Source organism: Diplotaxodon limnothrissa, linkage group LG13, assembly GCF_057381915.1.
Source record: "Diplotaxodon limnothrissa isolate DT_005_m linkage group LG13, D_limnothrissa_male_GT1.1, whole genome shotgun sequence".
Classification (NCBI taxonomy): Eukaryota; Metazoa; Chordata; class Actinopteri; order Cichliformes; family Cichlidae; genus Diplotaxodon; species Diplotaxodon limnothrissa.
The window spans coordinates 27,277,980-27,292,085 of record NC_140608.1 but is presented as its reverse complement, the minus strand read 5'-3'; the positions used below and the strand labels follow the sequence as shown (position 1 = coordinate 27,292,085).

Genomic DNA, 14,106 nt, shown 5'->3' with positions numbered 1-14,106 from the left:
ATTATTATTATTATTATTATTATTATTATTATTATTATTATTATTATTTGTTTGTTATTCATCTGTTTAAATAGACATTTTAATCCCAGGGATATCTTACATGTATCAATACTTATTTTAGTAACTGTTACTGTTGGGGTACATTACACTCCGGCACAGAGCAAAAGTTCATTGTTCATTTTTAAGCCTCAAAGTGGATGAACTGAACTTACTTCATGATCAAAATGTAGACAAAATACATCAGGATCAGCGTGAGAGCTTCCCACCTGGAAAAGACAGTTCGGATGCATTCATCATGTGTGTCACTGTACAGTGTAAGTGCCAGGTGTGTGCAAAGTTAATCAACGTGTAACTTACCAAACTACCTTTTCATCATATATGAACTGTAATAAGAGAGAGGTGAAAATCTGAGAACCAGTATATCTAAGACATGAAGGCATAATTTCAGATGGAAAGAAAAAAAAAGAAACAATCAGAGTAACTAGAATATTTCTCCATAGAGGAAATCCAGTATGGAGCTTTTAAAGTATCTGATGTGTTACTATGTTAACCTTAAGGTGCTTCTTACCACTATAAGAGCAGAGATCGATAAGGTGTAGTAGACTGAGTCTCTGAGCAGAGGCCAGCGGGAGAGACGGATCGTCTGGAAGAAAAGACAGAGAGACAAGAGGACTGAGACAATTCTACAACTTACAGGAGCTCAGCTACACCTTCTTTTGTTCTACTGGGTAACACATCCCACAAGGTTCTCACTGCCATGCACTAATAACATAAGCCAAGCTCTTTGTGTGTGTGTGTGCATCTGTTTGGCATTTTACGTAACATGTAATCTAAATAAGAAAAAAAATCTTTCAAGTATGTTTCTCTTTTCCTAGTGGGATTACAGCAGTGAACAGGACACGTATCCTTTTCTGATTCAGGCAGAAAAGGTTTCCATCCATGGTTTTTAATCTAAACTGTGGCCTAAACAAACAAGTCACAGAGTGTGTGTACTGCACCGGCTAAAAATCAGCGGTTAATTCTGTACCTGCACAGCGAATATCCCGCACACTCCGATGATGCAGAGGATGTTGAAGACGGCAGATCCCACAATGGTGCCGACCCCGACGTCACCTTTAGTGATGAAAACTCCTGTGCAGAAGGAAAGGAAATCACTGATTACCACACATGGCAAGTCATCTGTCCACAGGTTACAGAGACATCCTGCTTGGTGCAATTCTTTGGTAATCTTGACGTACTTCACTGATCCACGACCCTTTGTCTAGCTGGTAACTACTGATGGCATTTACATAATAAGTTCCTCTGTTTGCATGTGTTGTTGAGTTATAGAAGGATTTCTCTCCCATAGACTTTATTAGTGAGGGCTGCCCAGGTGTACTGCCAAGCACAAAAGCATATTTGGCAGCTTACTTTAACATTTTCTATTAATGTTTTGAATTGATTTACTCTCAGGCAGACTGCTGGCTTTTATTTTGAAAGTTTGGGTGCTGGTAACCTGCTGACCAGGCCTATCTTTCTCGAGTATTTTCTACTGGCTTGCTCACTGGCCAGGTCACTATTGTGGTAGAATTTATTACCATTCAGTTGGTTCCCCATATTGTGTGTCCAAGCCAAGTGATTGGCTCTCACTAACAAGAGTTAAAGGCTAAAAATGGGAAGACACATTTAAAAACCTTTACTAACAGTATAGTAACATTTTGATGGCAATAAATATTACCCAGATAGTCCAGGGATTGACATCATACTATAGAACTTTAGGGTCTGCAAAACACTTACCATTCAGAGGAGGATAAAGAGGAGCTCTTTATCCTCTCAAGGATACTTGAGGGTGCATGGGAGTTTGCCCAACCAGTCTACATGTGTTTTGTGGACTTGGAGAAGGCATTCGACCGTGTCCCTCAGGGTGTCCTGTGGGAGGTGTTGCGGGAGTATGGGGTGTCTGGCCCATTGCTACAGACCATTCGATCCCTGTACAACCATTGCAAGAGCTTGGTTCGCAATAAGTCGGACTCGTTCCCGGTGGGTGTTGGGCTCCGCCAGGGCTGCCCCTTGTCACCGATTCTGTTCATAATTTTATGGACAGGATTTCTAGGCGCAGCCAAGTGGCGGAGGGCTTTCACTTCGGTGGCCTCAGAATCTCATCTCTGCTTTTTGCAGATGATGTGGTTCTGTTGGCTTCATTGGGTGAGGGCCTCCAGCTCGCACTGGAACGGTTTGCAGCCGAGTGTGAAGCAGCGGGGATGAGGATCAGCACCTCCAAATCTGAGGCCATGGTTCTCAGCCGGAAAAGGGTGGAGAGCCCACTCCGGGTCGGGGATGAGTTCCTGCCCCAAGTGGAGGAGTTCAAGTATCTCGGGGTTTTGTTTGCGAGTAATGGGAGAAGGGAGCCGGAGATCGACAGATGGATTCTTGCAGTGGCCGCAGTGATGCGGACGCTGCACCGGTCCATTGTGGTGAAGAGGGAGCTGAGTGTAAAAGCGAAGCTCTCAATTTACCGGTCGATCTACGTCCCTACCCTCACCTATGGCCACGAGCTATGGGTAGTGACCGAAAGAACGAGATCGCGGATACAAGCGGCAGAAATGAGCTTCCTCCGAAGGCTGGCTGGCCTCTCCCTTAGAGATAGGGTGAGAAGTTCAGCCATCCGGGAGGGGCTCAGAGTAGAGCAGCTGCTGCTCCACATCGAAAGGAGCCAGCTGAGGTGGTTCGGGCATCTGACAAGGATGCCTCCTGGGCGCCTCCTGGGCACCTCCTGGGCGAGGTGTTCCGGGCATGTCCCACCGGGAGGAGGCCCCGGGGCAGACCCAGGACACGCTGGAGAGATTATATCTCTCGGCTGGCCTGGGAACGCCTTGGTGTTCCCCCGAATAAGCTAGAGGAGGTGGCTGGGGAGAGGGAGGTCTGGGCTTCTCTGCTTAGGTTGCTGCCCCCGCGACCCTGCCCCGGATAAAGCGGAAGAAGATGGATGGATGGATGGATGGATGGATGGATGGATGGATGGAAAACACTCAGTATTCAACACCATTGTTGTAACAACTGAGGAAAACAATTACAAAATCAAAATTTAAAATCCAATAGCCTTGCTGGCAGATCATTCTCAGCTTCAGTCTGAGACTTTAAGAGAGTCACAGTTGTTAGACACAGACAGATTTTATCACGTTAAAATTGCTCACTGGAGTGAGTAATCACCAGGACTGATGACGCTTGCTGCCAAGCTCCCACGTTAGCATTATGATTTTATTATTAGCCATAGCTGCTAGCTGCTACCTTAATGATAACGTAACAGATGGGTAACTGCTAATAGTTAAATGGCTATGTAAATGACGACAATATGTGTGTTGGACAGGTTAGCATTTAAGATAACTGTTTAATACTTCAACATTGTTGAAATGGGCACGTTACTGACCTCAAGAAGTTCTTAACAAGACCAGAGTGGCAGTCTTTAAAATGCCTCGCAAAGTTGTGCTGTTTCCTAGGTGTTCACAATGAAATTGAAATCGTGCATTCAGCTGTCTGCAGTGGTTCTGCAGGAAGTTCTGTGTTAGCAGGAGGAGGTGAAGACGGCACTGTTGCAGTTGAGATCTAACCCAAGGAATTTTTAGTATCAATTAGTATCAGAGTAGCATATTTTGACAGCCCTGCTGCCAGTGTTAGCTATGGTACTTCAAACCCACCAAACCAAAACAAAAAAGACCCTCTTCTCTCACCCCAACCGGTTGCAGCAGATGGCCGCCCCTCCCTGAGCCCGGTTCTGTCCGAGGTTTCTTCCTGTTAAAAGGGAGTTTTTCCTTCCCACTGTCACCAAAGTGCTGCTCATAGGAGGTCATTTTTTTCTCTGCATGTATTACTGTAGGGTCTACCTTACAACATAAAGCAACTTGAGGTGACTGTTGTTGTGATTTTGCGCTGTATAAATAAATTTGAATTGAATACTCTATTAGAGTGGAGTCAGATGCAAAGGATTCCAGCTGGAGCTGTAACAGTGGTAATATCTGCCCAATATCTGGATTAAAAACTGGCAACAATGTTATATTAGCTAGATAATAAGCCGACAGAATAAGCTAAGTTGAAGTAAAATATCAACTCAGTATAAGCTCAGATGTGAAAACGTGTAAACACCGTATTATAGTTGCTATAAATTATCTCTAAATATGTATTTACTTTTAACCCCTTTATTAACAAATTATTGCCTCACTATTAGTATGCTATTATCAAACTGTACTATTAATGGCTGTACAGCTAAATTATATCTAAAATGTGTGTGTGTGTATGTCTCTGTCTCACCAATGACAGAGGTAAACAGTTCAGGCGCTGAACTGCCTGCTGCCATGAAGGTCGCTCCTGCAACATCCTCACTCAGATGCAGACGCTGGTGGACGAGGGGAGAGAAAGATATTCTAAGCATCACAGCGTGGCAGTAAGAGTGTGTGATGTTAGTGCAGCAGCAGTGCAGTTACAGTCTACAATGTTTGTTACCTCGCATATCTTCTCTAGCGAGGGGACAAAGTAGTCATCGCACACCAACGCCAGAGCATAGAACATGTAGACTGCCTGCAGATGGCCAAAGACACACAGGTGAAGAACAGTATACACTTACAACTGGATAAGACCCCCTGCTGAAAAAACAAAAACAAAAAAACATTTGTGCTCTATTTTCTTTGTTTGCAGTTTAATCTCAGCTTCTGTTGTCATTTACTTGATGTTTGCTGAGACTAAACCTGAAAGCCCAGCAAAGAGTTACAAGCAGATAAAATAATACACCGACATATTACTAAAACTCATCAGTTTGCCAAGGAACTGTTGGAAAATGCGCTTACTTACGTATTTAACAATACTCTGCTTCCAGACTTCAGCCAAAGATTGGTGGGGCTTAGTAAAGCATAAAAGCTGAAAGTAGCTGGGAACAGCTGGTCAAAAGTTCAGCAATAATCTTCCCAGAACAGTCTAGCACATCTGTACTTCTGTAAAACATGCTTGAATTTATTTCTATGGAACAAGGCTAAACCTTGCCATGTTTCTAGGCTGCTAAACACTTATGTCAGTTTGCAATTAAATCACTGTTGTGGACCAACTACGTCACTGTTAACCAGAAGACGTTATGAATTTATATAGCAGCAGCTTCAAAAATTCATTGTAAATTTCTGAGCATGTAAATGGAAACAGATTTACAAGTTCATCAATTTATCGCAGGTAATGTCACAGGTATCCCAAACAGACTGCATGTAAATGCATGGAATGGGCAAGTTGACCCACATTCAATTGCAAATTGAACGCAGAGTGACTCCATGATACTGAAACTTGCAACTAACTGCAAGCAGTTGCAGATGTGGTCTGGTCTTCATAGCTGCTGAAAGTAAAGTAATTAAAAAAACAAACAACCAAAGATATTTTAGCGGGTTTTTTTTTCAGCAGTACCTTTCATCCCGCCCTGATACACAACAATCCTCTGCCATCTCACAATCTCTTTGCTTATGCATTGATATACCAAAGAGTACACTGATACAGAGTTCACACAATTGTGTTCCCAGACTGACAAAAGTTGGGAAGAGCATGAGAAACTACTGCAAAAAGACCTCAAAGCACACCATAAACCAGCAGTTGTGACATCATTGTCAACAGACAACAATGGCAGGCATAAACTGTTACATGAAGGCTAACTAGCAAAGTCCTCCTTCTTCTTCTAATGAACTTCAGTGTTTCTAGCGGTACAGTACTATCCTGGCAGCCCGTGTGGTCTCACTAATTCCTCACGAGGCTAAGTAAAGAGGTTTTTGTATCTTCAAGGCTAAAATCATTAAGCTGAATCCTTCAGTCTTCTGCCTACACAACATTATCTACCTTTCTTATCTCCATGTAGATCAGAAACAAACCTGCCTGAAAAACCCCCACAACCTTAACCCTCCTGCCATCCTTTAAAAAACTCACACCCATCACCCTAGGGACCATTCTCAGCCACGCCCAAAAACGCCATAAAAAGACCATATATCCATATTTTATTCCACTTTAAATTAGCCAACCTTGTAAAACTACTTCTCCCTGAAATATTCATGTAAAGTTTTAATTATATTGTCGTTGTTTTAACCCTTCAAATCCCAGTGTTATTACATGAGCGCCCTGTGTTATAAGCCCCAAAAAACAAAAAAACGAAACTAAATATTTCCACAAAAAACCAGTTGAAGTAATATGTGATTGTCATTATAAGTAGGCCTTTAGATGGACCAAAGATTGGCACCAACATACATTTTGACCTGCCATTATTTTTTTGCATTTTTTTTGCAATTTAAAAATTAAAACTTCAAGGCCCTGAGTCTTCATTGACATCCAAGAAAAGAAGAAAAAATAAAATCATATAATGATAATTTGGGGATGAAAAATAGCGTTTATAATGGAAGTCAATGGGCAGAAAATGGTCCCCAGGGTGATGGGTGTGGGGATTTCTGCTGCTCAGCCATTTTAGGCTGATTTAAGGAATTCACACTGGAATATTAACATTGACAGGTAAAAACTATCCTGTGGCAAGTTTGGTTATATTCCACTGAACACAGTGGAAATGGCAGCCATTTAACACATAGCAGTGGCACAAAAAGGTCCCAAGAAGGCAGGAAGGTTAATGGTCCTGTTGAATTGCATGATGCAAATACATAGCAGGGGTAAACACTCAGTTTGTGAGTTTGAAAGTTTCAGAGATGTGACAAAAAAAATTAAGACCCATTCAAATGGAAGACAATCTATTTTAAAGCATTTAAAGCCACTGAAAAGAAGAAAGCTAGAACTACTTTGGATATGCAACAACTTTAACTCCAAAACATTCAAGTGTCCATGTAGTGTGCTGCAGGTGACACTCACGCAAAGCACGTGCAGACCCACTGCTCCTTCCACGCGCTGCTTGTTGGTGAAGTAATCCCTGGGGAACTCATGGATTGCTGCAGCGAGAGAGGGGGAAAAATCACTTACACATGCTGAAACAGTGAAAGGAGGCAAAATCTGAGCAATTAAATACTGACTGTAGCTCAAGGAAGATACCCTGAGGGCCTCATGAAATAGCTCATCAGCCAAACAAAGACAAATAAACATATAAATACAATCAAACACAGATACAGGTCCAAAGGATGACTGAATTTAATATCCAATAGGGAGAGAAATTAAGAAAAAGAAGTTGCACTACAGTGACTTCAAACAAAGGCAACTGTTGAAATCCAAAGATAAGGCAATTGAACACTCATTTCCCATGATCGGTTCCATCGTTTTTAAGTCTAGCTTTTGTCTGTTAGCGATTTGCAATTAAAGTCAGAGAAGAATCTCAAATGGCAATTATGAATAAATATACCCACAGGAAGGAAAACGACAAAGAAATTTTTAAAGCACACAAAAAAATTATAACAGCACGCAGAGCGGTAGTCTGTTTTTCATTTTAAAGTAACTCACTTTAACCGTTTCCTCTTGGTTTAAGACTGTGGTCATAATTAAAATCATTCATGGAAATGTGAATTGAGAAAACCAGTCATTATACTTGAATGTTGAAAATTCCTAATAACTAGTGCCACAATATGTTTAGTACAGGTAAACACTTCAAACCTAAAAATTCAGTACAAGCTCTTTCTCTTTCTTTCTAATGAAAGATGTTTGCTTCATAGGTTTATGATCTTCTTTTTAAAATGAAAACGCTGGAAACAGAAACACACTGCAACTAGAGCAGGGCGATATGACCAAAAATATTTATCACGATAAACATTTGAAAATTTGCGATAACGATATAACTGACAATATAATTGACAAATGAAAATGGTAAATGGCCTGTATTTATATAGCGCTTTACTAGTCCCTAAGGACCCCAAAGTGCTTTACATATCCAGTCATCCACCCATTCACACACACATTCACACACACAATTGACACTAGACAAAATACTTTACAACTCCACAACTTTATTAGTGAAAAAAAAAAACATCAATGTATTTTCACTTAAACAAGCAGCTGTTTTTTATGTGTATTAAAGTTATATAAAAATGTAACAGTGCAAATGCAAATTCCTCGCTGACAGTTTAACCAAAAGGCATTTCCAGTGGAAACTGGCCGACATATCCTCAGCATAACCATGTATAATATCCACAAAAATTAAAAGAAGTTATACACACACAATACGGTAATATTATGTTAAAGCACAGTACGTATCACTCCGCCAGGCTCCTGACTACGATAGCGGTAATGCTCCGACAATCCATCAAGCGGTGCGGCTTCGTAGCTTAGCAAAGTTGTACTAAAACATTTGACAGATTTTCGAGCGCCGTGTACATAAAATCGTTTCGAGGTCAGCAAACACAACCAGAGTTCATACATAAGGCACACGGGATTATAAGGGGCTCTGTCGATTTTCAGAAAAATCAAAGGATTGATTTTAAGTGTGCCGTATTTTCCAAAAAATAATAACGACGGCCCGCTAGCATGCGCTACCAAAAATAGTGCTTTGTTGTGTATCTGACGGACGAAAGCTAAACCAGTTCCACACTGAAGTTGCAGCATTTTTACAAACCAATTCTGGTTCATCCGTTTCATTCAACGATTTGCTTTCGCCACCATGCTTTTTCCGACATGTACGTATGAAAACAAAGGCACTGCCCATGCACGTTTTACCCATATTCTATCGTGATATTTCATTTTTCTATCGTTGCCCAAAATTATACCAGTATTACCGTGAACGGTATGATATGGCCCAGCCCTAACTGCAACAAGTTAAAAAAGACTAAAATCAAAACTTCAGCCTGTAAATTAAAGGGTGGTAGAGCAGCCCAAGATTTTTCCTCCAGTGCTCAATTTGCATGTACTTGAGTAATAATGGATTGCATTTATAAGTGGATATACGGAAGCCATTTAACACCATTAACAAAACTTAACAAAACTTTCTTTTTTAACTTTGTTAAATTTGACATTGCTCTCCACTACCAGTTTGTCCCAGTATCCCACAGGGCTCTGTTCTGGGCCCAGGTCTACGTACTTATAGAATCACAATAAAGCACTAAACACTAAATCAGTAATGTGTGGATATGCATTTGTTCCTATGAAATGTATATCCACAGAGTTTCTTTATAATTTGCTAGGAAAACAGGAAATAGGTGCAGTGACAATTCTAAAGAGCTTGAAAGTACACATTTGTTTGTTAAGACAGCACAAACTCTCTTAGGCAAGCTTTCTTGTAATTTCTTTAAACCACAGGTCTCAAACCCACGGTCTGGGGACCACTTGCGGCCAACATCGCCCCTACTTGCGGCCTGTATATTGACGTGAAGAAAGATAATGCAATTTGGCCCTTGAATTTTTTTGTTAGGGTGTATTTGTTTATTGTTGAGTGCAAATTATTTAATATGAAAGTAATATAAGCAGCAAGCACAAACATGTTAAAGTGTTAGTTCAGTAAGAGAGTCATTTGTAAAGAAAACAATTTTCACTAGGAGTCAAAAACTAATGTGTACACTTATGTCTGCATTTTTTTGGTTAACTACGAACAAAATGATAGCAGAAGTGCTGCCACGTGTCTGGCAGCACTTGTCTTGAAAGTAAGAAGAAAAACTGGATCATGAAGGGACTGGAAGCCAATGCAGGAAGCCCGGAAGGCTGGTCTTTCCTTTAAGTTGAGCTGCTGCATTTTGTATAGCCTCCAGGCAAGAAGTAGCGACTGATCAGGGCTGACATCCAAAGAATTACAATAGTCTAACTGAGAAGTAATGAAGGTGCCTTTTACTGTCTCAGAGTAACATGGAGGGAAGCAGTACTTCACCTTACTGAGAAGGCTTAATTGAAAAAAGTTTGTCTTAACAACAGAGCTAATCTGTTGATCAAATGCTAGAATGCTACGCTCTACGGTGTCAAATGCAGCAGTCAGATCCAAGAACACAAGAATCAACAGTTAAAAGCAGGACACTAAAAACTCTTAAAAGGTCTGTTTCCATGTCATAATATGAAACCAGACTGGAACTTCTTAGAAATTTCAAATAAATCCAGGCATGGTTGTAGTTGGTTAAAAACTACCTTTTTAAAGTCCTTTGGTAGAAAAGTTTTACAGTTTAACTTGGGAACATGTTAAACAGCAAAAATGTAGAAAATATGCATGTCACAAATCTCAGCAAAACATAAATTTAAACCACATGACAATCTGAACTCACCAAAGTCTTGTACATATTCTTGGTTGACAATAAATCAGCACACAGAACAAGACTGTTGAAGCTTTTGACAAATGTCTATGCCTCAAAAGAGAGAATCAGACTGCGACTGCTGACACTGGAAACAGGATTTGAATACAATCACTAGTCCCCTACTTCTGCAAATAATCTCATGTAAGCTGAGACAGATGCCCTGAATGGTTGCGAGGCTGGAGGTTTGATCACCCACATTACATTTTATCCAAGTTTTGTGGGATGGTATCTGATATCAAGAAGTGATTGGCAGAGACCTGTTCTAGTGAGTTTAACATAGATTGGGCATCGTTCCATTGTCTGGATTCACTTACTCTAACATTGGGAACATTGTTAGCAATTCTGGAATGTGGGGCCGCCCTGCTGCTGCGGAGTCGGGGCGGTCTGCCCCCCCCCACCGCAGGGAAAAGGGTAACACCACCTGGGTCTGGGTGCAGTTTCCCCCTCCAGGGGCAAGGGTACCTAGACCCGGTTCGTAGAGTACGCTTGGGGAGTGTGATCGTGTGTACAGCGTCTCTTTATGTCTGTCTCCACGTTGGTTGAGTGTGGAGTGAGTGCATATGAGAGCATGAGGGTGGGAATGGATGTTTGTGTCTGTGTGTGCCTGTATGTCTGTGTCTATATGTCAGGTTGGGTATCAGACGCCACCTCTCTGGGGACATCTCAGGCCCTCCAAGGTTTGGAGGCCTATCTCCCCCCACCACCACTTCCCCTGCCAGTGGCGGACTTCCTCAGGTGTCGGTGCGTTGGTGGTTCTTTGTGTCTGGGGATGGGCGTCCGGGTACACACCTGCTCACTCCTTGGCGGCCGCTTATCGGGGCCTGGAGCCTGGGGCTCGCTCGGGCCACTTCGGGGGTGGGGTGCCCCGGGGTGGGGTGCCCCCGGCCTCTCGGCCTGGGGCTCGGTCACTCAGGCACAGCTGGCTGCCGGCGGAGCTCACGGGCGCGTCACTGCAACTCCCCCTGGCTTCTGTTCCGCGGCTGCTGAGTAAGCCCTCATCTGGGACTCTCCTCAGCTCTTTCTGGGACAGTGGCGCGGCTGCCCCTCTGTTGGTCTTCCTTGGTCTCTTGTGTTCTGGGAGCCTCTGCATGTCTGGAGTTTTGATCTCCTCCATACCTGCTTCATGCCCTGGAGGACGGGGCAGTTGCCCCCCCACACCCTCTAGCAGATCATTACATGAAGGAACCTTTTAAATATAAGCGCGTCCATGCTCACAGGTGTACACACGGGTGATCACACCCACAAACTACACCCTTTTTGGCTCCTACCTCAAAGCACACTGTGTTCTGTTGATCTTATGTGCTGCACAATAATGTTTAATATTTAGTATTTACTGTCATATTCCCATATACCATTGTGATGTTGTTTATTCTATTACTCTTGTTCTCTTCTGCTTGTTTTCTTTTTTCTTTCTCAGCAGGTGATCCAGGTGATCGATATATGCATTTCTTATTTCTGCCCGTTCTGTTGGTTTTTGTTTTTTGCCCTTCTCCCCCGTCCCTCTTCTCAGCTGTTTCTCTTTCCCTCTTTCTTTCTCCCTTTCTTTCCCCCAGTCAAGTCTGTCCCGTATTCAGCAAGTGAAAATACAATAAACAATAAAAGGTGAATCAAATGGACCATTACAGCAAGGCTGGGATGGTCAATTTGGTAAAGTAAATCCGTTGGGCATCTTTCTTCGCCTTTAGACAATAATTCTGATGGCAAAAGAGCCAAATGCAGAAAAAAGAAACAAACAAACAAAAAAACCCCAGCTGATTAGCAATTCGCTAAGCTAACTCATGGTTTCGCCTGTGCATTCATATGAATGGGGTTGCATTGGTAGCATCTGAACAATTACTAATAAATGTCTTCAAAAAGCTGCTCTGTTGCTAAGAATAATTAGATTAAATTTTAAAAGACAGTTTTAGTTTTTATTTTCTCAGCTATTGTCTTGGTAGTCTAAACTTTTAACAGTTTAAAAGTATAAATGTAAAAACTGAATTAAAACATGGTATGTTTTGGTCTACAGTCAGTAAGTAAAAATAGGTTGAATTTTTAGCATTATACTGCTGTTTCAAAATTGTTTGTGGTAAAAACAATAAAAACGTTCCCTTCGCCTTCAGGACAGGGAACGGGTCCTGACCGTTGTTTGTGCTTATGCGCCGAGCGGGACTCTGTTGTCCTACTGGGAGACGTCAGTGCTTCTGTGGGCAATGACAGCGAGACCTGGAAGGGCGTGATTGGGAGGAACGGCCTCCCGGATCTGAACCCGAGCGGTGTTTTGTTATTGGACTTCTGTGCAAACCACAGTTTGGCCATAATGAACACCATGTTCGAACATGGGAGTGTCCATAAGTGCATGTGGCACCAGGACACTCTAGGCCACAGGTCGATGATCGATTTCGTAATCGTATCACCAGATCCCCGAACCAATGGTGGACACCAGAGGTAAGGGGAACCACCAAGCTGAAGAAGGAGTCCTACCAGGCTTGGTTAGCCTGTGGGACTCCGGAGGCAGCTGATAGGTACTGACAGGTCAAGCGGAATGCGGCGCGGGCGGTGGCGGAAGCAAAAACTCGGGTGTGGGCGGAGTTCGGAGAGGACTTTCGGACTGCCTCGAAAAGATTCTGTGTTTTGTGAACTTGGAGAAGGCATTCGAACGTGTCCCTTGGGGTGTCCTGTGGGGGGTGCTCCCGCGACCCAGACCCGGATAAGCGGAAGAAAATGGATGGATGGATAAAAACAATAATCAAGAAGAATCTGAAATCTGTTCATCATAGAGACTTTAGATGCTATTAAAAAAAACACAGACATAGACCCTGTAGACTCTACACACACAAAAGGATCCACAAACGTGGTGATGAAGTGATACCATATGCACTGGTTTCTAATCTGGAACATAACCTGGGGCCAATTCCAGACAGCATGTTCGACAAACTCTGAGTTTAAAGATAAACTCTGAGTTTAATAAGATCTTTAATAAGAGCTCAGCATTTTTGGTTGCAGAAAGGAACAGAGAGAGCTGACAGAATTACTTCAGTCAGCTCTGAGCACATTCACCCTGAGTTAAGTAGGTGTAATAATAGAGAAAGAATAGAGCTACAAGATCAGGACTCATCTTGGCAATGGGTAAATGAAGAGCAGAAGTTTTGCAGGATGAAACATTTCAAATAAGGAATTGTAAGAAACTGCATTTTGTTCCAATTACAGATTGTATCTGGACAAAATAAGCAACTATGAACGATTCAAAATGGATCCAAACGGGAAGAACAAGGAAGTAAATGGAGTAAAACTCAATCTGGGGCTCATCTGCTGGGAACATTAAAGCAGAGTTTTTATCCAAAAAGTTAGATTGTTACATTACATCATTACAGTACATTTTTACTGAAGAATTACTAAAAAATGAAACTTTCATAAACTGAAGCTGAAGATGATACAGATACACTTTTAAGAATTTTTGAAATTAAAGGTTAGGTTAAAAGAGTTGGCACAAGTAAAGCCTTTTTAAATAACGCTTCAGTTACTATCACTTAAAGGCTTAGGGTACCTAATCTGTTCTGGACCTCTGTCTGTCCAGAACTTCACTGTGTCTGAATATCTTTATTGTAATGAGACACTTAAATCTGCATTTTTATGTGTACAGATTTGATCGACTGGGGTCACTGAAAAAAAAGAAAAAAGAAAAAAGAAAAAAAAGAGGGACAGAGGTTGACTCCAACACTTGACACATTTGACACCGCATTGAGTGAAGATATCACTTTGAAACCGCTTTGTCCCTCCATCCTCGACCTGTCAGAGGTGACAGCATGAATCAATCTCTGTCCAACAGCAGTGGTCAATCACAACACGCCAAAATATGCCGCGTCTTCATACACAGCCATCCTGTGGATTTCCTGTTGAATATGACTCTGCGTACGAGCAGCCAGGCTAAAAATAGCCA

General features: G+C 42.1%; 1 protein-coding gene across 1 annotated transcript in view; it reads right to left on the bottom strand.

Moving 5' to 3' along the window:
• The window catches only part of slc24a3 (solute carrier family 24 member 3), a 148,248-nt gene that overhangs the window by 11,578 nt on the left and 122,564 nt on the right, over nt 1–14,106 (bottom strand). The window contains exons 3-9 of the mRNA XM_085368948.1: nt 6,847–6,923; nt 4,477–4,551; nt 4,285–4,369; nt 1,028–1,131; nt 569–643; nt 358–383; nt 213–266 (exon numbers count right to left, since the gene is read on the bottom strand). Coding sequence (XP_085225074.1) covers nt 213–266; nt 358–383; nt 569–643; nt 1,028–1,131; nt 4,285–4,369; nt 4,477–4,551; nt 6,847–6,923 — 496 coding nt within the window. The remainder of the gene's footprint in view (nt 1–212; nt 267–357; nt 384–568; nt 644–1,027; nt 1,132–4,284; nt 4,370–4,476; nt 4,552–6,846; nt 6,924–14,106) is intronic.